At 38.6% G+C, this 24,678-nt stretch overlaps 4 protein-coding genes and 1 long non-coding RNA gene across 5 annotated transcripts; 1 reads left to right on the plus strand and 4 right to left on the minus strand.

The window, feature by feature from the left end:
- Positions 1-1,840: 1,840 nt before the first annotated feature.
- On the minus strand, positions 1,841-4,113 carry LOC103333553 (Heavy metal transport/detoxification superfamily protein). The gene is made up of 5 exons (XM_008236404.2): positions 3,791-4,113; positions 3,489-3,669; positions 3,228-3,400; positions 3,023-3,113; positions 1,841-2,470 (listed from the first exon to the last, which is right to left on the minus strand). The coding sequence occupies exons 1-5, from the start codon at positions 3,809-3,811 to the stop codon at positions 1,968-1,970; spliced, it is 969 nt and encodes a 322-aa protein (XP_008234626.2). The 5' UTR covers positions 3,812-4,113; the 3' UTR covers positions 1,841-1,967.
- Positions 4,114-4,325: 212 nt separating this feature from the next.
- LOC148917543 (uncharacterized) lies at positions 4,326-5,550 on the plus strand. The gene is made up of 3 exons (XR_016127059.1): positions 4,326-4,803; positions 4,915-4,983; positions 5,111-5,550. It is a non-coding gene; the product is annotated as an uncharacterized LOC148917543 (long non-coding RNA).
- A 5,556-nt stretch (positions 5,551-11,106) lies between these two features.
- On the minus strand, positions 11,107-13,708 carry ILL3 (IAA-leucine-resistant (ILR1)-like 3). Its single transcript, XM_008236403.3, has 5 exons — positions 13,207-13,708; positions 12,946-13,071; positions 12,453-12,767; positions 11,933-12,061; positions 11,107-11,706 (listed from the first exon to the last, which is right to left on the minus strand). The coding sequence occupies exons 1-5, from the start codon at positions 13,558-13,560 to the stop codon at positions 11,326-11,328; spliced, it is 1,305 nt and encodes a 434-aa protein (XP_008234625.2). The 5' UTR covers positions 13,561-13,708; the 3' UTR covers positions 11,107-11,325.
- Positions 13,709-13,921: 213 nt separating this feature from the next.
- TIP (TCV-interacting protein) lies at positions 13,922-17,281 on the minus strand. The gene is given in 7 exon segments (XM_008236402.2): positions 13,922-14,183; positions 14,186-14,426; positions 14,511-14,755; positions 14,857-14,947; positions 15,127-15,666; positions 16,260-16,537; positions 16,848-17,281. Coding segments are annotated over 7 exon segments (1,608 nt in total). The 5' UTR covers positions 17,029-17,281; the 3' UTR covers positions 13,922-14,151.
- Positions 17,282-19,364: 2,083 nt separating this feature from the next.
- On the minus strand, positions 19,365-23,664 carry LOC103333549 (Calcium-binding endonuclease/exonuclease/phosphatase family). The gene is given in 11 exon segments (XM_008236401.3): positions 19,365-20,067; positions 20,070-20,169; positions 20,464-20,571; positions 20,688-20,798; positions 20,949-21,074; positions 21,152-21,260; positions 21,354-21,430; positions 21,532-21,752; positions 22,110-22,215; positions 22,318-22,422; positions 22,774-23,664. Coding segments are annotated over 11 exon segments (1,341 nt in total). The 5' UTR covers positions 22,918-23,664; the 3' UTR covers positions 19,365-19,933.
- Between the last annotated feature and the right edge of the window lie 1,014 nt (positions 23,665-24,678).

Below are 24,678 nucleotides of genomic sequence, written 5' to 3' on the forward strand. Positions count from 1 at the left end.
TGAGACAGGATTAGTATTATGTAATATCCTAATTAAAGATACTTTGATTAGAGAGATCATGGTTTGTAAATTGCAAAGGCGCATGTCATGTGGATTATGAGTGAGATGAGTGGAAGGATGTGTCAGCAGCGCTGGCTTTATATTTTGGATATACAAAAAAGTGCAGTGTATGTATTCTCCCTTCCCTTTCATATGCATTGGACTTATAGTTTCAGATTATGACTCCCATCCCATGTGGGCTGTTTCTGTTTTCCTTAACAAACAAGTTTGGCTTTCAAACGTTGGAACTTGGAACACTTTACTAGTTACTTAAACTTATGTGATCGTAATTCCACTGTGGGTGTCATCATTATATATATGCGCACATATATATATATATATAATGCCCATTACGAGTCAGGGCATCATGTCATCATTTTGCACTCTCATTGGTGATTGATGCCGCCATGCACATGCATGCATGCATCGTACCAAGACCCCTTTATAATTTTAAATAAACCTGTTATTATTCATGCTAATTAAGGTTAATTAAGAACTCAAATAAAACTGATTATCTCTCAAGTAACTAGAATGCAGCAGAGTAGACCATTAATGCGTAACGTTGAGAATAATCAAGAAACCAGATGTTTATGCTTTATTTCGGTATTTAAAAAAAAGAAAAAGAAAAAAAAGTAGGTGCTTTAATTTTGTCTTCCTTTTCTCTACATTGATGCTTTGATATCATCTTCAGGCTTTAGCTCCATCTCTTATCACTTCTTCTAACACTTTTGTTTTTAAGTACAAGTAAAGTTGGCTTTTCTCTCTAATCACGCACGTTCCCCTTCCTTTGGCCTCTGCTTACCCGACCTCACATTGTCTTCCCACTTTTGAGAAACAATCTGACATTGGCCATGACGGGTGCGTGCCTGTTTTGTATATACGACAAAATAAGACAAATAGACAGCTCACCGCCCATGCCACGTTACAGTTTTGGAGAGTGGGTCCCATCGGCCTTGTTTGTGCTTGGCTTATTCATTCAGACAGATGACTCGGATTTCGAATAAATTTGGACCCCACCATGTGAAACCCACACCATATCTGATTTCTCTCAGGGAATCTCGGGCGGCCCCAATCAGATTGCATTTATCCATCTATCTATATGACGTGTGACATAACGCAAACCTAAACTTTGGATTTGATTAATTACCTTGTTTTTCGGGGTTAACCAGGAGGAGTTTCAATTTCTTGCCTATCAGGTTTGACTAAGTTTCATTAATTAGTGGATGTATAAACAGATTAGATCATCATATGTTCTTGATTACTTTTAAACCAAAAAAAAAATATAGATTGTGTTTGTTTGATGCGACATTTAGCCTCCAACCAAAAATTCACTAGTAAGATTGACTGAATGTTCATGAACACCCTTTCTTCCGTCGTCCCAATCCAATTCTTTTCGTACCCTCATGTTATTGCTTTGTGGAACGTGATTCAACAGTGTTAGATATATATATATATATGTGGATGTGGATCAACTTCGAGTTTTTTATATATAAAAAATTCATATTTTTCACATGGAGAGAATGAAAAGCTTCTAATTAGGGGTCCAGCAGGTTTACTACAGTGGTTGTGGCTCTCTCTCTCTCTCTCCGCGGAAGATTAAAATTCTAGAATTTTTTTCTTCCCAATGTTTGTTTTTAAAAACATATTGTTGGATCATCTCGAGTTATTAATTATGACTAGAATATTATATATCATTAATCGATTCAATTTGGATGAATATTCCACTACTTGATAGACACCATCCACCCAATTACTTGTCTAAAATTCTAGTCACGAGTGGTAGAACTTGCTATATGGTATGTATAAAAGAAAAGAAAAACATTTTTTATAAATATAAATAATATACTACACATAAGTAACATAACAACATTTTAATAACTTGTTATTATGAAATATTTGATTGATCATCAAAGTTGGAAGTTGGTGGGTCATGAAATGCAACATGCATTTGGATTCTCATCACTGAACAGCTGAGGAGGTGGGATTCTCTCAATCAAATACAGCGGCTGATAATAGTACTGCATCATTCTTTTCGTACTTTCCTCATCCATACCACTATTTACGTAACTGCCGCTCATCTGCTCCACCACCTTGCCGACCTCCTCCTTGTTTTCCTCACCAGCTTTCTCCTCCTCCTTGTTTTTACTTTCTTCTCCACCATCACCACCACTCTCTTCTTTCTTTGCCTCTTCTGCAGGTTTTTCCTCTGCATTTTCTTCTTTCTTGTCTTCTGATGGTTTTGCTTCTTCTGCTGCCTTGCCATCACCTTCCTTGTTCTCTTCTTTCTTCTCGGGTTCGGGCTCCGGTTGTGGGACGATTCGGGCTTGCTTCTTGGTTCGTCTGTACACATAATCTACTAGCTTGTCGCCGTCCATGGTTCCTGTCACCATCACCTTCCCGCTATTGTGATCAGTCACAGCACTTTGCACTCCTGCCATTAATTAATCAAGTTGTTTAAATTAACCTCAACTAAATTGTATATCTAATGAGTTGTTTAATTATATAGGGCCCAATTCTTAGAAACATATAAAAACAGTTTTGTCCCTAAGCCATACTTATTTACAGCTCTACTGATGAACCTGAGGAAATCTAGCTCTATCGGGACACGTCAGATAGGGCCCAACATTTGGTTGGTTATATGCTTAGTTGTAAAGATCAATCTTGACCAAAAAAAAAAAAAGTAGTTGTAAAGATCAACGTGGCTACAAGAAAGCAGGGCAGGCAGACTCGTAACATAATGCATCCTTTTCTGAAGTTCCTTTGTCACCAACTTTAATTTGCTATTTCTGAGATTGGTCAGTCACAATCAAATTTATCTCATGTATTGCTTCTGATTCTGCTAATTTGTTGACAGTAATTATTTTGACCTCATTATTAAGGCATAATGTGATAGGACATTGCCAACTACATGAAGAGTAAATTAGGTCATTAACATGACTAATTAGGTTTAACTTAAGTTGAGTACTACATGAATTGTAAATACCTCTGAGTTTGAGTATCTTTTTCTTAAGTTGCTCTGCGCAGGCCTCACAGTGCATGTTAACTTGGAGCTCCACAGTTACTAGTCCACTAACCTGAAGCAGTAAGAAGAATTCAGAAATCACAAGTTATTACTGGCTCCAGTGTTTCAACATACTTAATTTCAGTTTGTTTAATGTTTCTGATTAATTAAGGTTCTGCGCATGGACCTGTGAAGCAACAACTTCCGGCATGGGTTCACCCTCTGCAGCTGGTAATGGGGACAAGACTTTTGCTTTTCTCTTGGTTTTCTTCATGATTTTGTTGCACACTGCTTGAGGCTCCACTATTCCCTTTATTGTCACTTCATTTTTAACCATATCTATCACAACCCCCTCCACCCCTGCATTTTCAAAAGAAACTGCGTTAGCAAAAATGCACACCAAATTACAGACATGCAAATGAAAGCGAGAGGGAGAGAAAGGAAAGACCTCTAAGTCGCATGATGGACCTCTCAATCTTCTTCGCACATCCCACACAATGCAAGTCTACAAATAGCACAAAAGGAGATGGTGGTTTTGGCTCTTCCTTCTCCTCTGCCTTCTCTTCTTTCTTCTCCTCTGTTTTCTGCTCTGCTTTCTCCTCTGGCTTAGCCTCTGCCTGAGCTTGTTCCTATCCAACGAAAACCAAGAGGGGCAATCAATAAGCATTACAGCAAATGCATGGAGTGGAATGGAATGAACGTTTCGTAAGTAATAAAAGAAACAGGAAACATGCAATACACGCTAATTACCTGCTTAGCCTCTTCACCCATTTGTTATCTCACTGAATAATTGAGTATCAAAATATATGATTTATCTGAAATTGCACAGATAAATTTAAGAGCTAATGATAAAGAGAGAGAAGGGGGCTATTTTATATGCAGGGGAGGGGAGTGAGAGTATAATGGATGGATGGAGATGGACGGTTGGGTTATTAGAAGACAAAGTGACTGTTATTCAAGAGCACATGCAATGCCACTAAATTATACAAAGAACCTGTTAATGTAATAATGTTTCTTTTTGAATTCTTTTCCCAATCTCCAAGACTTTGGAGGTAGAAAAAGAGGGAGATAACAGTGGAGCAGAGTTGGCAGATTTATAGAGAGAAGGGGAGGTGAATTAGATAGATTATGGGGAAAAAAGAGAGAACCAATTGATGAAAAAGGATAATACATGCATCACCCACCGACTAGTGGATTTTCATGACTAGGCGGTGAAGTGTCAGACATCTGTAGCATCTGATGATGTGTACAACCTGGATACCTTGGTCCTGAAGGAACTTATTATTCTATAAACCCTGTTGTGGTATAAACCATCCATCATCGCTCTATGATCGTCTAGTCTTTTGCCACGTCAGTGATCATCGTCATTTTAGTTACTTGAGGTGATCAAGAAAGTAAATATACTTTTGATCTGGGTTTTTGCTGTTCTGCATGTTTTCATACTGTACTTAGACAATGATGACCAACTTTCTTGGTGGTCCAGGTTAAATTAGCCATTAGTTGTAGGTTTTATGCCGTACCTGGACTCTAAAAGAATTTAATAAAGTTGCACGTAGAATTTACCAGATTCCAATTTCCATGAATCATATATAACTCTCTTGAGTTGGGATGGAAGAAGCTTGGGGATGTGAAATTTGCATCCCAAGTTTTGCGTGTATATAAAATCCAGGAGCAAGTAAAGTTGATCTCACATGGGTTGCTTCCTCCACTCCACATCACAAAGCTAAAGTCTCCCTTTTATCTTTCTTTTGCTGTTTTCTCAGGTTATTGAGAAAGCTCTCTCTCTCTCTCTCTCTCTCTCTTGGTGATTAATTAATTAGTTCCCACTTTAATTTCCTCACCAAAAGAGTGATGGTATTTCTTTCACCATGCAGGTGCAGCTTACCTTTACCCATTTGCCCATTTCAAGCAAATACATATAGGAGAGGAGGAGATTAAAATTTGTAAGTTTGGTGCAAATATTTATCCATTTTGGTTCATATATCTCCTTGTGTCAAATCAAAGCCAACCATGCTTTTGAAACGAAAGCTGAAAACTGATCGTCCTCCTTTCGTTGGTTTGCTTCCCAAGAGCCAAAGTTAAATGCAGAAACTTTTTGAACAAAAAGATTTCGTCTTTCGTACCAATTCAGAAAGAGGAGGCCCAACTTACCATGGTGGTTACACGTGGGAGTGAGTCAGCAAAGGGACACCAACAGAAGCCCGAAGTTGAAAAGTTTGGTGAATGATCACAACCACTCAATTTCACCAACCAACAACGTATCTTGTGCGGCCTCATGCTTAACTAAAGTTAAGCCAAAAAGAATTTAGGTTGACCACCTGGATTACCTTTATCCATTTTTTTCAATAATAAAGTTGGAAGATTTAGGTTACGTGGGTGAGAATGATTTGCACTTTCAAAAGGTTAAGCTAATTAAGAGATTCTAATCAAGCCAGGGTGCGCTCCATGCATTGGTTGGGATGGGCGGTTAGAAGAATCTGGATGATTACTTGGCCTGGTTAGTAACGTAATCATAATCAACCACCCAATTATTTTTGGATTTGTTTGTTGCTAGTACTAAATACACATGATCTTCTGAATCATTTGATGATCCCACAAACATATAAATATTAGAGCATTATTCAATATTCTTAAGAAAAGACTATTGTTAAGGCACCTGGCTTGCTAGTGTTTGGAATAATGCTTCAAATAAACTGAAAATTCTCGAGTATCATCGTCACATTACCATGTAGCCGTGTGACAGTAACATAGAAGAATTTCTCCAATTAAACAGAAAACTAGTCATATCATTAAGAAAGAAGAAAAAGTATTAAGGCATTGAGTTTCACCAAAAGAGGCCGAAAGATAATCCAAGATTCTAGGCAATAGTTTATGTCCATCCATATGGCCCCCAATATGAGGAATTAAAACAGTCACTTTTAAATTACTCTTCTAGTAAAACTTTCCACCTGAAAATTCCATTTTATTTTACCTTTTTTTAATTAATTTATTTATTTGTGGCAACGAGGTATAGTCCAGTGAAAATAGACATTGATTTGCAAATCAGTAGTCTCAGGTTCGACCCTATAACACCCCGATAATGCGTGTGTGTGAAAAAATCTCTCCTATAAAAAAAGACATTATTCATCCGTACACAAGTGAATCATTGAACAAAAACGAATTCTTTACTTGTTTGAAACAATACATTCTCTTACACTATTATCAGCTTGACACAGCTTAGTACAACATAGCAGCACGCAACCAAACCATCAAGTTTCTCCAGAACGCTCCACAGAAAATAAAGGGACTTACTTGGCTATGGAGGGGATCAATTTCCCTTGAGATGAGCTGTTGCAATGCCAAAATTGCAAATGAGGCAGCAACTATTGGGTTGGCAGTAAGATGGGGTTCTGCAGCATGCCCGCCTATCCCGACCATTTTGGCTTCAAAAAAGCAAACAGCAGCTAAGGGTAGCCCTGAAAGGGATGTCTCACTGTTCCCTTCGACACCATATGAAAGAAAAGTTTAACGCAAAATTTTCCTGTTTTGAAAGGGTTCTGCTTTGCATTTTCTTGGAAGAAAAGAACAAGTATTAGGGGTTAGTTTGTTAAGCGTGACCAAAGAATTTCGGCAATTAAACAGAAAACTATTCGCATCCTGGAGGGAATATCCAAAAATGGCTGGGGTGGTAAACAGTGTATATTCCGAAGCATAGCATCATAATGGACTGTATAGTTTGTTAAGCGTGCCTGCCCACCTTTGTATATGGGATCAATCCATATCGGCCCAAATGAGGAAATGAAACATTCACATTTAATGGTGTTGGCGTGACTTGTGGATATTGACTTACTTTCCTTACACGGATTCCTATTTTATTTGTAATTGATTTACTTTAATTCCTGATTTCCTACTGTAAATAGATTTAGGAATTTATTATTTACTTGCCCATTCAGGTTTTGTTGTATTATAAATATGACCTCCTGGAGAAGAATACATAGAAAATTCCACAAACAAATATTCTCTTATAGTTTTCATATTTTAGCATGGTATCGAGCGGCGATCTTGGAATTCGACTCTAGTTTCAAACCCCGCCGCTATGGGGTTGATGATTTTCAACCCTCATGGAGGTAGCACCACTCCTTTTCTCATTCTCAACCAACCATACAGGTTGAGTGCCCAAATGGCTCAGCTCCTCAGATGCGGACTTTGGCCCCGAATTTGATCTGAATCGGGATCCTATTTTGACGACCCCAACCCGACTATGGCGGCGGCGACCCAGACCAACTCAGAAGGCGATCTCGACCCCAACTCCGATGATGACCACAACCGAATTTGTCTATGATTCGGACCTCGATCCGATTTCGACTTGACTCAGCCCCGACTCAGGCTCCGCATCCGATCCGAATTCCTACTCTACCTATATCCTATGCATCTTCCGCATGATTATGACTTCTCGACTAACGACAAACACATGGACTAGATTGCGATATTGTGGTGATCCGAGACACACTCGTGAGACTTGTTTTAAATTGCATGGCTACCCGGTTGGTGGGCTACTCTAAAGATCGAGGACAATGCAATCGACCGATAATGAATCTGGTTATGGATTCCATACTGATAAGATTGATTCCGTGGAGTTGGATAATTGATTCGGTGCAGATCATATGACGTTTGATCTGATGATTTTCGAATACTACACAACCTCGGCGAACTGTATTGCAAATGCCAATGGCGTTACTTATCTGTGTGGTGTGTTGCACTCTCATCCTCTCTCACCGTCTAATACTTTACTTGTTCCATCTTTATCTACTAAATTGTTGTCCGTTAGTCGACTTCTTGAACAATTGAATTGTTGTGTACTCATTTACCCGAGTTTTTGTTTGCTTGGATATTCACACTAAGGAGATTCTTGGTCGTGGTACTAAGAGAGGCTATATTATGTCGATGACTTGATCCCGGCATAGCTAACAGTGTGACGCATCCCTTTGATAGCAAACAAAAGCAAATTTGGTTGTGGCACCGTCGATTGGGACATCCGTCTTTTAGTTATATGAAGCATCTTATACAGATTTATTCTCGGTTTCAAGGACTCCGACTTCACATGTGATACTTGTATTTTGGCTAAGAGTCACCGTGTGCCCTACCCGTTGAGTACGAACAAGTGTACTACTCCATTTACGTTAATTCACTCTGATGTCCGGGACCTTCACCTATCACGCTTGCTCCTCGGTGTTAGATGGTTTGTCACATTCATAGATGATTGTACGGATGACATGGCTTTATTTGTCTGAAGAATAAGCGAAGTGTTTTCCGTTTTCAATCATTCCACAAGCGATGAAGCTTCGGTTTAATGCTCAAATCAGATTCTTGCTCAGACAATGGTGGAGAATTTGTCAATCATGACTTTCAAACTTACTTCCAACAACATGGAATTATCCATGAGACGACTTGTCCTCGACACCGCAACAAAATGGTGTTCTGAGCGAAAGAATCGACATCTTCTTGAAACCGCCGAGCACTTCGATTGGCGCTCATGTTCTCGCCATCACTGGGATGATGCTATTGTCACTGCAGTTCACCTAATCAACCGCATGCCTTCGGTGTATTGACTTTTAAAACTCCTTACAGGTGCTTGCGCAACACGGACCTCGCCCTCTGTTTTGGTACTCACACCCGAATCTTTGGATGTGTGGCTTTCGTTCATCTCCACAAAAATCAGCGTAGCAAACTTGATCCATGTGCGCCGTTGTGTTTTTGTGGGTTATCTCCCACTCATCGGAAAGGCTACCGTTGTTATCACCCTCCTACCCGTACCTATGTCACTTTGGATGTGACCTTTACGGAATCATGTTCTTCCATGACCCATCATCCAATTCTACGCTTGGGAGATCTGAAATGAAGAGCGAGTGGAGCAACTTGGAAAGCGAAGAAATTCTCTATGTACGAAATAATTGATCATCCAAGTCCGAGCACAAGATTACTCTCTCGGCGACCAATCGCCCATTCATAGCGATCAATTACGACCCACTGATCCATACGAAGATATTTCGATCCGAGTCTCACACCTGGACAATACAGAACAACAAGATGAAGACCCCTCTAACTCAGCAGTACGCACCAATCTCACGAGAATATCTTTGAGGTAAGTACTCCTACTAGACTTGTGCATTTAGAGGATAAAACTATTGGATATCAATTACCTTTCAGGCAAAATCGTGGGAAGCCACCAAATCGCTATTCACGATATTAGCAAGACATCCAAGTATCCAATTGCAAATCATGTATCTCGAGAAGTGTCTGAACCACTCAAGACTTTTGTGCATCAATTATGTCACTATCCATATTCCAACCAAGGTCTCTGAAGCATTGAAAGATCCTAAGTGGGTCCAAGCTATAAAAGAGGAGATGAAAGCTCTTGAGAAAAATCAGACTTGGACATTGGAGACTATACCACGAGAAAAAAAGACTATCGGATGTAGATGGGTGTTTACTATAAAACACAATGCAGATGGATCTATCGAGCGATACAAGGCAAGACTTGTGGCAAAAGGGTACACACAGACCTATGGTATAGACTATGAAGAAACCTTTGCTCCAGGTTGCAAAGTTAAACACCGTCAGTCTTATTGTCCCTTGCAGCTAATTTGGATTTGCCACTACACCAGTTTGATGTAAAGAATGCTTTTCTACATGGCGAACTCACGGAGGAGGTGTACATGGACATTCCTCCTGGTTATAATACTACTCGGTGAGCAGTTTGCGAGGCTACAAAAGCATTGTATGGGTTGAAAGCAGTCACCACGTGCATGGTTTGGACGGTTCACCATGGCAATGAAGAACAATGGTTTCAAACAGCAACTTTCAGGATCATACTTTGTTCTTGAAACATCGGAAGGAAGGTAACAACATTAATAATTTATGTTGATGATATGATTATTCTGGAATGATAAGCAGGAAATATCACAACTACAAGACTATCAGCTCTGAGTTTGAGATGAAGGATCTAGGTGGACTCAAGTATTTCTTGGGAATTGAGGTGGCTCGATCACTGAGGCATATTTCTCTCTCAAAGGAAATATGTCTTGGACTTGTTGATTACAGAATGCTAGATTGCAAACCTGCGGACACTCCTATTGTTGAATCATCATCTTGGAGAATATCCAATCAAGTTCCAACTAACAAAGAAAGATACCAAAGGTTAGTGGGAAGATTGATCTATTTGTCACATACTCGACTGGACATTGCTTATGCGATGGCGTTGTCATCAATTTATGCACTCTCCAAGTGAAGACCACATGAATGCAGTTCTTGGATACTTAGATATTTGAAGTGCGCTGGAAAAGGACTTATGTTCTCAAAGCATGGTCATCTAAATATTGATGGTTATTGATGCTGATTAGGCAGGTAATGTAATGATAGAAAATCCACATCGGGTTACTTCACATTTGTGGGAGGTAATTTGGTGACATGGAGGAGCAAGCAGAATGTAGTAGCTTTATCGGTCAGAGCCGAGTTCGAGGCATGACTAAAGGGATATGTGAACTTCTTTGGTTAAGAAAGTTGCTTACTGAACTTGGGTATAAACCTACATCAACAATGAATCTCTTTGTGACAACAAGGCTGCTATAGCCATTGCACAGAATCCGGTTCAGCATGATCGTACTAAACATGTTGAGGTGGATCGACACTTCATCAAGCGAAGCTTGAGGCTAAAGTGTTTGATTTCCTTTTGTGAAATCCGAGGATCAATTGGCGGATATTTTGACAAAGCGATTTCAGAAAGCATTCCACAATTCTTTGGATCGGTTGAGCATTGGCGACATCTATGCACCAACGTGAGGTGTTGGCGTGACTTGTGGATATTGACTTACTTTCCTTACACACCAAGGATTCCTATTTTATTTGTAATTGATTTACTTTAATTCCTGATTTCCTACTGTAAATAGATTTAGGAATTTATTATTTACTTGCCCATTCAGGTTTTGTTGTATTATAAATATGACCTCCTACAAGGAGAAGAATACATAGAAAATTCCCACAAACAAATATTCTCTTATAGTTTTCATATTTTAGCAAATGGTACTCTCTTGTTGACTTTCAACCTGAAAATTTTCATTTTCCTTAACCTTTTTTGTTTGTTTATAAACAAGTGAATCATTAAACAAAACGAATTCTTCACTGGTTTGAAACAAATTTACATTCTCATTCATTACTTTATCAGCTTGACACTGCTTAGTACAATAGAGCAGCATGCAACCAAACCACCAAATTTCTGAAGAACGCTCCGCACCAATTGCTCTGAAATTTTACTGTTTAACCGAATGTTGGTGGCTATCCAAATAAATCTCCGCCAAGGCAGCATGTAATGCAGCCCCAATTGGAAGGACATCCTCATCAAGAAAGAAGTAAGGGGAGTGTGGAAAGTGAACTGAACCCACTTCCTCATTTCTAATTCCAATGCTAAACATCACTCCAGGTATCACTTCCTGATAGAAGGCAAAGTCTTCACCTGCCATGAGTTTCTCACACGCCATCACATTCTCAGGACCAAGCATAAGTTCTCCAACCCTCTTCACATGCAGATGCAAGCTTTCATCATTGAAAACAGCAGGTAATGGTGGGAATTCTTCATCTTTCATGTCGACATATGCATTACATCTGTGCACCACTGCCTGGCTCTCAATAACCTGCAAGCAATTCCAGTTTTTAAGGCATCACCAACTTTATAAATATGAACCAGCTACTTCACTCACTTCTATCTTTGTTCTCTTGAAACAGGCTAACAGCCTACCTACTCAGCTACGACACAACATCGGGCATGATTTTCGAGTAAAGATAATAGGGTGGTGATGACAATGATGTAGTAATATACCTATTAAGTGTAATGAGAAATGGTTAGCGAATGGCGTGTACCTCTTTCAACCGCCTCCTGAGTTTCCACAAGCCTTCAGTTGTAAGACTCCTCAATGTGCCCCCAAATTCAACATGTGATGGAATTACATTGGATGCACTCCCACCTCTAACATAAGTAACGGACAGAACCTTCAGCAGAAAACTAGCTATTAGCATTAAGCTGAAGTGCAGGTTTTTATGTCTTTGTTCCTTCTATATGCATAATTCTTGCATACCAAAACAGGCTGAAAATTGAACGTGATGATACAATGTGGGAGAGAATAGTTAAGCGAACAGAGAGAAGAGGATAAAGGACAGGAAAGATAAACAGAATCTTATATAGAAAAATAAATGCTAAACATAAACAGATGAAGGCTCTGAAACCTACATTTAATAGTCATCATATAAGTTCTTTCAGAGATGTCAAGTAACTGTCTCTTCACCAATTGTTCAAGTTGACAAACAATAGAAATTGGAATGAAATTAAAGTAACATGAGGGGGGGTTGTGTGTGTTGGGGTGTGGGGATGTTGTGGACTTACTTGGCTATGGAGGGGATCAACTTCTCTTGAGATGAGTTGTTGCAATGCCAAAATTGCAAATGAGGCAGCAAGTATTGGGTCAGCAGTAAGATGGGGTTCTGCAGCATGCCCGCCTATCCCGACCATTTTGGCTTCAAAAAAGCAAACAGCAGCTAAGTGTGGCCCTGAAATGGATGCTATAGTTCCGGTAGGTATTCCATAAGCAACGTGCATCCCAAATATTGCTTCAGCTTCACCAAGCGCACCTCCTTTTATCATCTCAGATGCGCCGGCACCTCCCTCCTCCGCAGGTTGAAAAATAAGTCTCACTGTTCCCTTCAACACCATATGAAAGAGAAGTTTTACGCAAATTTTTCTTGCTTTGAAAGGGTTTTGCTTCGGTTTTTCTTGGGAAGAAGCTGAACCAGTTATTCTATAGTGATGTTTTTCCTTGCTGAATCCACAGAAAAATTGAAACTTGTGCTCAGACTGCACAACATAAAACTTAACTGACCTTAAGTTTGTCTTTCCGTTGATTAAGCAACTTAGCAGCGCCAAGAAGCATGGTGGTGTGAGCATCGTGACCACAACCGTGCATCTTACCATCAACCTTACTCTTGTGCTCCCACTCTACAAGCTCCTAAAAATCCCCACCCCACAAGCCATCAATTACTACTCTTATAAAATTCACACAAACAAAAAACACAAAACAAAAACAAAAAAAGAAACTTGCTGAAAATTACAGAACAAAAAATAAAAAGAAGTTGGGGTTTACTTGCAATGAGAGGGCGTCCATGTCAGCTCGAAGCGCAACAACAGGGCTCGAACCAGAGCCAATTTGGGCAACAATACCAGTTTTGGCAATTGGGTATGTGTAAGTGATGCCAAGTTGGTCCAATTCTCTGCGTAGAAGAGCACTGGTGTTGTACTCTTCGAATCTGAGTTCTGGGTTTTCATGGATTTGCCTTCTTATGGAGACCAACCACTGTTTATCTTGCTGGGCTGCGCTTAGAATCTCTTTTGCATAGTTGGTATTATGATCCTCCTGATGAGTGCCATGGACGGGACAAAGAAAAGCAAGTGAGAGCAGTAAAACGAGCAGAAAATTGGCGATCGAACGAGAATCCATCTTTGTTGTTGGTATGATCGAAATTGCGAAGAAAACCAATAACTGATATGGGTCGGAAAGAGGACAAGAATAGTTTGTTGACTTGACTGTAAGAGAAGGGTAGAATTATAAAGTGAATATTCTTCCACTTGCAAAGCTCGTTGCTTTCACTTTGGCGATGGTAGCAAAACACTCTCCACTTTACTTTTCAAAAGACGTAATTTCGTAAACGCTTTTGCTTAAGTTCCTTTTTCGCTCTTTTGACCCAAAAAGAGTCCTTTTTCACTTTTTCACTCTCATTAGACTGGTGTTGTTAATTGCATAAAGGGCAACCAGTATATACAGCGCGGGAAGCGAACAATTTCTAATAAATCCGTGCAGCTTAACTAAAGTTCATAATTTTATTTATGGAAGAAAAATACCCTCAAATTGTTAGCTGCTGTACATAAACACACGAGAACTCGGTCTGAGTTATACTAAAATAAGCACGTAAAAAATAAATATCAACAGACCTAACAAATCAATGATCTATTCTGTGAGCCTCACAAAACAAGCCCCTTCCTCAAAAATGGGGCTCAGGCCATACGCGCGGTAAAAGGGCTTCCAGCAGCATCAAAACTTATGAAATCCCCATACGCTAGCAACATTATGAACAAGAATGCAACCACAACAACTACCCTAAACAGAAAGGCAAATGACCACATAGAATGACCAGCAGGAGAGGCCTGCAAGATCACATTAGGGACCCTTTCGCCTGTCAGAATGCTGCCCTCTGGGGTGAAGTTTGGTCTTGTGGACATGGTTTCTTTTTTTGGTGGATCAGTAGCAGCATCAACAGCATCACTAACAGCAGCATCAACAGCTTTCTCTTCAGTATCTCTTATCTCCTGCAAACAGCGTTAAAAGGATTACCAATCCCTGAACAAATCTCATCAGACTTTGACATTATTTGGGCTTCACAAACTTCTCACCTCCACAGCCATTGGTTTTGTTTCTTGGTCTTCTGGTCTACAGTTCCAATCTTTAGACAAATTGCTGCAGTAGAGTACTTTACGCTGAAGCCGTAGTCTTCTTGGTGCATCACCCTGCCTCGCAAAGTTCTCGGTGCTAGTTAGATTTTGTGTTTTGCGAGCCCGAAGCCTGATTCCATTCCCAGCGTCTCCACTAAGAAACACATTTGAATGATTGCTTGTTACCCGGAACATTGAGGATTGGTCTGCATCAAAACCAAATGTCAAAACCATTCTGTTAATAACATTCATCTAGTAAAGCACGTATCTCCGAAACTCAAAAATGTTCATATCAGAAAATACTTACCACAATCTATTCGAGTTGACTCATTCTGCACTGGACCCTTTCTGTCAATATTCCCCTCAGACTGAACAGGATTTTGAAACTCTGTCTCGCACTGTATGAAATGAGATCAATGGAAATTTAATTTTCTAGATACAACTATTTAAAAGCGCATGACACCGAAATCAACTATTTTAGTATAGTGCTGCAGATATTTACGACCGCAAGTTTGGAGGCAAAACTTGAAAAGACGATTTTGATTAAAATTTAAGTAGCATGAAAGTTTCCACTCACTGGTACTGCCACTTTTGCATCTACATCACTGTGCTCCCCTGAACTATTAAAAATTGAGCTCAAGAATTCAGAAATATCTGCATCTTGATCATTGGTGCCGTATTGAAACTTCACCCCCTGATGACCGTTGTTGAAGTTATTGCTGCCATAGTAATAGAGCTCCGTTTGCATCTGCGAGTGCAGTGGGGAAAAAAGTGGCTGTTGCGGGGGATCATAAAATATGTCTAATTCCTCCAGCGGCACATTCAGTTGATCTTCTGCATCATAACCATTATAGCTGTTGCTAGGGCACTCAATAGGTTGTAGAGTGTCTGGTTCCATCCCATTTGAACAATCAGCAGTGGTACATTCTACTTTAGTCGGCTTTTCATTTCTCTCAAATGATGGTGATGCTGGACCCAGTGCATGATCAGACTGCGTGTCTTGAGGAGAAGATATGGCAGCAGTAGGGGATGAAACTGTAGGTTCAACTTCAGCTAAGTTTGAATCTTCGATAGTCTCATCTTGTTTTTTAAACAGACGACAAAGAACAAAGGGATTCTGCATAATACAACATGGACATTAGCAACAAACACGGTCATCTGATTTAATACTTGAAATTTTAGTAATTTTAAATTACAGGCCAGTGATATGTGCATATGTGTGTTGGATATCTACAAAAGTGCAATATACAACCACACATGCAAACAATTAAAGAACTTTCTTTAAAAAACTGTACGTATTTCCATGCAAAGAGACTCAAATAAAGATTGAGATTTTCGAATTGCTTCTTAATACTTCATAATTGGGGTTCGCTAATCACTAACAAATTTACATGTTTTGTCTATAGATGACCTTATTTGTTCTTTTTTGGTTGCCCCATTCCAGTAATTTATCTGCAGGCTCCATCAATTATGATATGACATCCAAACCATCAAACAATTCCTCCCTTCATCGCCTGAATCACCAATTCCTCCCTTACTAAATTATACAATTTACACTTAACATTAACGATTTTGGAAACAAAATATGGTCATAGAAACAAAATAAATAAAGAGTAAAACAATTACTGGAGAAGCCAAGATCAATTAAATGTCATAAACAAAATAATCAGAAAACTTAGAAGCAAAACAGGAGTTGAAGAAAAATCCAACCTGGCCAGGATTAGTGCCATCAAGCTCCTTTTGTGTTGTGCGGTATTCGTGCATAACCCAATTGGTCCTCTTACCCTTAGGAGCACGACCAGTATGGAAGACCAGGGTCTTTTTCATTCCAATCAAGATTGTTGCTGACTTGATTTGACGATCTTTGCCAGTGGCCTTCCAGTACCCTCTACCTGTAGCCCTGTTCAACCTGTGCCCATTTGGGTACTTTCTGTCCTGTGGACAGAAGAAGAACCACTCTGGATCCGTTGTCCGTATCACTGATAAATCTGCAGCACAACATAAACTTAAAATTGAGCGAAAAAATTCCAAATTTAAGATCCAAAGATAGATAATTGGTGAGAAAATCAAGTAGTTGCTACCAAAAGTTTATAAATTTACCCAAGTTTCAAAAATTAAACAAAATCCCTGCCTAATTACAAGTGAAGGGAAAGTGAATCGTGAATATGACAACTAAATAAGCCATAAATGGATCGTTTTCTACTATAAGGCTTTAATCATAAGGGAAGTCCTAACCATTTTTTACTACATTCAATCAAAACCCATAAACAGAAAAAGTAATGAGAGAGAGAAAAATACCAGGCAAATCCCACGGCTCCCATTTGCAAACATCAATTTCACGAATAACAGTGACTTGCTTATGATTGCCATTGATTTTGGAGCGCAAATAATAATCAATAAGCTCCTCATCCGTAGGCCTAAATCTGAACCCTAGTGGCAGAGTATTCGTAGAGAGCACTGTCATATCCACCACCAACATTCACAGAGACTGGAGAGACAGAGATAGAGAGAGGGAGAGAGAAACAGTAGGAAAGCAAGGTTTTTTCAAGGAACCCAAAAGAGAACCCTAGGAATCGGAAGGATTCTTGAAGTCGAATTGAAGAGTTGGTTTTTAGAGGGGATTAGATGTGGCCCATACTTTTTCATTCACCAGAGAGAAGGTAAAGAAAGTTGGGAGACTCTGCTGAAAGAGAGAACACAGATAGTTGGTCCTTCAGTCTTCGTTTTATATCTAGCAGACTACCAACTCGCGTTTAAATTCCACGTACTTACCGCGTCCCACAAAGAGTAGGGGTATTTTAATGCCATCATTTTATTCGTAATTTCGGGAATGCCATGGTTCCCACAGAATCAAAGGTCCTACAGGATAGCGCGTTTGGGTAGAAGCGGTAGTTTTCACGTGACAGTAAGGGTATAATGGAAAATTAAGGAAGCGTTGCGACGAAGGTAATGAGGCGGGGTTGTGCATGCAAGCCAATCCTATACGGACACGTAATAGAAGTGGCTTACCTGGTAGCCTGGTCCCGCTTGTTTCATTATTATATGAAATTGCTAAGAACATTACACCCTCCTATATATTATTGTTATTATTTTCTTAATATTATTTTTGTATTTTAGCAATTTGAAATGTTCTTATCAAAAAGAAAAAACAATTTGAATGTGGTGGCCTGGTAAAGGAGAAAGAGACTGATGTGATAGGATGAACGAGTATGATACAGTGATATGTAACTGAAACTTTAGCACCAAGGAAAAGAAAAGAACATTAATATACAAGATTTGTCTATGAAAATGATGTAGTGTAGAGGATTTTTAATCAACAAAACAAATAGTAATATACATAGTTCTTGTAGAATGTGTGAAAATAACATTTTGAGTATGTTTATTCTTTTTTGGGCATTGCTCTTATTATTTACTTTAAAATGGTATGTTATTTGACTGTAAATTTGGATTTTATATTTTAAAAAATAATTTACTTAATTAAAATCGATGTTTTTAATATAACACATTAGATTGTTGTGTGATAATCATTTTCCTTATTTTCCAAATGTAGTATTTGGATTGTTGGTGGCATCCTCCTCGAGTCGGGTTTTTTTTCTTAGTTCATATTTTCAAAAAAGTTAGATGTTTAACTATAAATGCCAAAAAGATGTTGTTTGTGTGTGTGTGCGCGTTTTTTTGTGATTTAAAATAATGTGGTTTTTTAATCACAAAAAATGAAAAATTGAGAGGGGATCCTATTTTCCCTCACTACTAAAAGAAAAATAGTTTGATAGCAACAAAGTGACCATAGTGATGGCTAGCTAGCATCATGCATGGAAATATGGAGTCTAAAATTGATTTTATTGATGATAAAGAGACGCCATTGGCATTCATTTATGCTTGTCACAGTAAATATAAATATCACGGAAGAAAAAGAGAACAAATTCCACGATATTTACAATGAATAACATTTGGGAAGCTTGTGGGAAACCCAGAAGAAAACCCTAAGACTTGGGATATTCATATTCTGTATACGAAAAAGAGAAAAAGCTTGGAATATTTAGTTACGCTGCTGATATGTTAAACTAGTGTGGTCTTTTTTTCACTTTATACTTTTCAAAAGATTACAATTTATTAATCCAACATTTTATAATTAGGATTCTAAATGATTCCACAGTTTTTGCTTAATTTGTGATTTATTTATAGTATCATAAATTCATCTTTTCATCCTATCATGGGTAATAGTGTGAACACAAAGAAAAGTGATTTGAAAAAAGAATCTTTTCCATTCGGCAGGGTTGCATTGCATTAATGCAATTTGAATGGGTGTGGAAAGTGATTTCAAATTTGACAAGGGAGACAACAAGTAGCAGGACCTTTATCCTTAATCTAATCTTAAACTCTTTTTACATAGGAGTATACCATGTTAATATGGTCTGCTAGAAAGCCAAAGGGGTTTTTGAATCATCCTTATCATTTAACTAACAAAGAGAGAGGTCATCTTCCACTTATTACATCTTTTGCAAACTTTGTGCTTTTTTTTTCTTTCTAGTTTGATGCATCATACAAGAAGAACAAAAAGAGAAACTTATTCACATCAGGCTTGGCAGAAGATTTAAAACTTCCGGCATGCTCCTTTGTTAATCACAAGTAATGGGTTTCTGAATCACAGTCCAAACAAGGATATTATTTTCAAAATTTCTGAATTAATGGACACAGTCAAAAGATCTGGTGGTTTTTTGTATCTAGTATCATAATATTGAGGAAACCAAACCAGAAGATAAAAGTCTGTCACAAACTATTGTTGCTGTCATAATATGTCAACGTGCTGCAGAATAGCGAAATCAGTTGCGATATGATTGTATTAACATTGATGCTCAATGCACCGTAAGTACAAAAACCCTCTAATTTGGTACATCTCATCTCACCGTGCTACAAATAGTGGGGGATCGCTGCAAGCCTACGCATATGCACTGCTATGCAACTATCTAGACACATATGCAAATGCACAGCTACACAACTCTTTGTTTCTTATTCTTAGCTTCCTTTTTCACATCAATGGGCAACAATGGAAGGCAATATAGAACCGAGTGTAATGCAGATGCTAGTTCAATTTATCAATTGCAGATCAAAGGGCCAGTTCTAATGTGTTTGTTGGAACTACTTGTATATGGAAGATTGAGAAGGTTCGAACCCGGGCACAGGAAGAAACGAGGAACCCCGATCAGCGGTCTTTTTACTCTCTCTGGCTTTACAATCGAAGTTCTTTTTACTCTCTTTGCTGAAGACAACTGGTTTTACATCCATTCCCCACGATCTGGCAGCCACTGACCTTTTCCACTTTGCAGGTTTTGGGTTCTTTATGTACAAGTCTTAAACCAAAGCTCCGCTGCACCTGAGGTTGATCAGGGAATCATCTGAGAGCATGGCATTCTTATTGGTGAGAACACCACTGTGAGTCGTGCATGATCGGATAGAGAGTAGTCTTCAGGCCAAGTTCCTTTCTCCACTTCAGGAGGGAAGAGAACCGCATTTTTACACTGAAACCAATTGTTTGTTCCTGATTTCCCTTGGAACCACTATCACTGTCATTACCACTTTCATCTCTCTGCTCTAATCCCGTAGGATTCCAAATTCGTTGCTGCAATGCCAATAGTAGTAACATAAACATTACAAAATGTGACGAAGAAACTGTCTAATGGTGTCAAAATAGATTTAAATTGCTGAATTGTTAGAACCAAATCGCAGAAGAACCCACATAGGTGAACAAACTAAGCCCACTGGCACCAGGAAGCAAAAGCCTTTTCCTACATATAGGCTTAAACTCCCCGCACTGCTAATGGTGGTGCTTAAAGTCTACATGCAATTTTACAAGTATCTTGGTGGTGTATAGAAGAGTAATTGTAATGAGAAATAGTTGGTGAAGATAATTTACCTGAAATTCTGCGTAATCAAGAATACCATTTCCATCTATGTCTGCTTGGACCCACAAGTCCTTGGTCTCTTCAAGGCTAAGTCCATGGCAATGACCAGTCATATTAAGCTGCGTAATATAACAAGAACCAGTTGGCATATTTACTAATAGGCAGAGATTCTGTTCAGAACAAGAGTGAAAAGAGAGAGAGAGAAAAAAAAAATTTGTTTCAATTGATATCACACCTGTCGAAGTGCTTCACAGAAACCTGAATAGGTAATGTAATCACCAGGATTATCAGCCTTCAGAAAGGCAAAGGCATCATCTTCTGTCAGGGAAGCTTTTCGTAGTAGATACTGAAAATGCGAAAATTCTCTCCCATCAGAGACCGAAAGAAAGGTTGGTTTAAAGGAACACAACATTTGAAAGTATATAACTTCATGCAACTACATCTGAGAAAGGTCTTAGGCAATGCAACTAAAAAAGGTGTAATATGTATTGCTGACCTTGAACATGCCAAATACTGCCTCACTCCAACTTGTTTTTAGTAATTTGCGGTAACTATTAGGATTGAGAAGCCATATAAAATCAACGCCACATATGTTTCCCCTGTGGTTTCGGTGGCTAACCCACTGTATGAAAAACATGAAAGACATGAGTTACAGCCATATGGAAACAAAACTATTGGTGTAAAGTTGAAGATATTGACCTTGTGTGCATCTGCATCAGTGTAATGATGAGCAGTATCATAAGAAGATACAAACCCTTGGGACCTAAGAAACTTGTAAACATGTCCACGTTTGCTTCCATTCCAGTCACTGAAGCAAGAATAGATTGCAACAAAAGGTTACAAATGAATCTAATTTGAAAATTGGGAAAAAATCTCAGAAATAATAAGGCATTAGAAATACCCGCAGAGTATGATGGGCATGGGATTAAGCTTGTTCTCTTTTTGATAAGACTCTACGTATTGTAAGATTCTGTAGACCTGTGATTCGAAATAGACAAGATGTTGTCAGAGGATAATACCATTAGGTTAGTAATAGGTAATAACTAACAAAACGTTTATGCAATAGAGAATGAAGTTACCTGATGCAATCGAACTATACACAAACTTGAGTCATGAGGAAATAACAAGTGGGTGTTCACAATGAGGATATCCTGCCTAATATCATTGTTTCGAAACTGTGAAATTGGGGTAGCTAATTCCACATGTAACAACTGAGCAACACGATCACCGCAATCATTGAATAGAATCTCCTGATAGTTTACAACTCTAAAGTAGTCCTTATGCACCGCAGTCAGCAAACCTGTACACCAGCAGAAACCCTTATGAATCATGATGTATAATGTGTCTGTGCTTCAAATTCAAGTCATAAACAATTATTTAGGACTGACATAAGAAGGAAATTCTGACAAAGCTTAAATGGCTACTGGAGAACACAAGAGTCAGCTTAAGGATCACCCTGAATCAGAAGTTATATGTTGTAATTAATTCTCTGTCTAACTAAATCAAAGGTGGTACTTTCATACCCCCATCTCTTCATTTGACAGTTTTCTCAGAAACTTTTCCCTTTTTCATTTTCTGGGCGGTAGGATGAACAGTTTCCTTAATACCCAAAAACAGAAGAGATTTTTCTTTATATTCACAATGAAGAAGTCAGTACCATCGCCACGGTTGTTGGTCCGTGCTAGCTGAAAGTTGACATAACCAGCATCACCAAGTCTCTTCTCATAAATATTCACTAGCTCTTCATTTCCTACCCAGAACTCCTGTGCCAATCCGTGCACCAAAGACAGAGATAATAAGCACCATATTAGCATTACGCCATCACAAAATGTATCCTAATCCGTTAATAAGTTTAAAATGCAAACCTGAAGACAAATGATGGAAGATCTCTCCGCCAACAAACAATCCAATATCCTTTGATTCCTGGCCAGCCAATACGCTCTGTAATCACTTTCTCGACAATTAGGGTCCTGAATTTATAACAAATGAATAAAAAGAATTCAAAATGAGATTACCCATTATAAAAATTGATTTTAAAACAGAAGCAAGAGGAGACTTTTTATCGTGGCATAAAATAAATGAGGCTTGAGGCCAAATTAAGATTACCCATCAGAAATTATGGACTATAAAATCAAAAAGGAAGAAGCTTTTCACTATATATACTTACATATATGAATAATGAACAATGGTTTAGGCAAAATCAACAATACCCATTAACTAATGATAGAACACAGCATCAAATATCGAAGCTTTACAATGAAACTCAAAAATGAAACCTTTATGATTGTTGCGAAATGAACAAGAATGAATAGCATACGTACGTCATGGTTGAGGCGCTTGTAGATTGGAGCGAGGATGTTGAAAGTGGTGCACGTAATGCAAGGCTGTTGATGGTGGCCGTCTCTTTTGGAAGATGCAATTGCATAGCTTCCAATTCGTGATACCCTGCTCTTCATTTTAGTCATGCTGTCTTGTCTGTTCCTCACCAATAAGCACCCACCTTTCAACTAAAATCTATATATATATATATATATATATATAATATTTGCACACAACAATATCACCAGCACCCAGAATATTAAAATGCAAAACAGTTCGCCTGCCTGGTGAAAACAAAACAAAAAAACAATGGGCTCTGATAGCCGAATGATGATGGTCTGGTGGTCCAATGCAACAGAAAAACTGCTTTTTCTTAGACGGATTCTGACCCGATTGCATTCGAAAGAGAAAGGAGAAAATAAAATATTGGGGACGACGTTGTTTTGGGGGAGAAAAGGGAAAGTTAACAGAAATACCGGCAGTGGGGAGTGATCCTCGACCTCTCAAAGAGAAGAATACGAAGAAAGACCACCGCCACAACCACCTTCTTCAACTTGTTGTGGGTTGTGGGTTGTGTTGTGAAAGGCCAACCTCATTTTTGTTGTCTTTGTCAAAACGACAGTTATGTAGAACGTGTTTTGAATAATATTTAGAGTCTTACACGGCCATGGCCATAACTCTCTCCTCTCTTCTCTATGTATAGAAGTTGCAATTTGCAAATGGGGCAAATGGCATATTTCCTAGGGCACCCCCAGAAATACTAAATCTTGGGCGCATTATTCGCGTTTTGCAATTTGAGTCTTCTTCCCCAAGACTTGCCAAAGGTTCCTTCTTTGCCTATAACCAACGCGGCCTCTTCTGCCTCTTGCGCTCTTTTCACATTTCAAGTTTCTTTCTTCATTGTTACCCCTAAAAAAAATGTTTATTTCTTTATTTTAAAATAAGTTCCTTTTCTTATTGTAAATTTTGCGACTGTCCTTTTTAAATCACCTTTATTATTATTAAAACAGGGAGAATAAAAGGTCGAATATCTCGGTAATTACGTAGGCAAGGCAAGGTTGACAATAGGGGGGTCCACATAATTTTCATCCTCTCCCTCAGCCGACAGTTGGAAAAGAAAGGGTGTTGATGATGAGGAGGAGGAAAGCTTTTGGATATGGATTGAGGATTTGTACTGGCTAATTATTACTACAAAACCGTGCTTGATGCCATGAGCGCATAAATGATTAGGAATCGGATTGTTAATCCAACTCATTACAGACATCGTTTATTAATAATAAGTTAGAAACTGTGATTTACTATCAACCGGCCGGCAGCTATAATCACCAACGTGCATTCAAGGCGTGTAATATGCACACGCCTTGTTATTCATATGCCTAAATCGGGATTTTTCTAAATAAAATGGGTGTGGTAGGGTGATAAGATCCAAGCACAAATAATGTGCCTGAGTTAACGTTTACCATGAATATAGCAATATCGAATCGAAAAAGGGTACTTTCAGTTTTTCATTCTCTTTTTCCCGCTTGGTCCTCCTAGCATTGTGCAAAACTATTGAATTAGATGCTGCAAGCATTCAATCTTGGCCACGCCTTACAGAATAAACGCATCATTTAGAGAGACTCTGATCTTTTGTTGTCTCATTTATCTATCTCAAATCAAATGTTGTCGTGGTCGTGGATGAATAAAAACAACTTCGATTCGGCCTTATCTAGCGTGTGTTTTACACTCTAGATTCTAGAAAGTGAACAGAGTATTTAATTTTCATATGTCCTCGACATAATCCTAGTAAAATATCTTTTGAAAGATCGACTATAAATGATGGTTGTTAATTCCCAAAGTTCTGACTTATAATCGCCAAATGTAGGTGGTGGCCCAAAAGGAAGTTGAGAAATGTATGATTAATTATT

Source organism: Prunus mume, linkage group LG5, assembly GCF_029339155.1.
Source record: "Prunus mume cultivar Tortuosa linkage group LG5, ASM2933915v1, whole genome shotgun sequence".
Lineage (NCBI taxonomy): Eukaryota > Viridiplantae > Streptophyta > Magnoliopsida > Rosales > Rosaceae > Prunus > Prunus mume.

Coding starts and splice junctions, on each gene's coding strand:
- ILL3 (XM_008236403.3), bottom strand. CDS start 13,560: ATGGATTCTCGTTCGATCGCCAATTTTCTGCTCGTTTTACTGCTCTCA. Junction 13,072..13,206: donor TGGACGCCCTCTCATTGCAA/GTAAACCCCAAC, acceptor GGGGATTTTTAG/GAGCTTGTAGAGTGGGAGCA. Junction 12,768..12,945: donor AACGGAAAGACAAACTTAAG/GTCAGTTAAGTT, acceptor ATGGTGTTGAAG/GGAACAGTGAGACTTATTTT.
- LOC103333553 (XM_008236404.2), bottom strand. CDS start 3,811: ATGGGTGAAGAGGCTAAGCAG. Junction 3,401..3,488: donor GTCCATCATGCGACTTAGAG/GTCTTTCCTTTC, acceptor TTGAAAATGCAG/GGGTGGAGGGGGTTGTGATA. Junction 2,471..3,022: donor AAAGATACTCAAACTCAGAG/GTATTTACAATT, acceptor AATTAATGGCAG/GAGTGCAAAGTGCTGTGACT.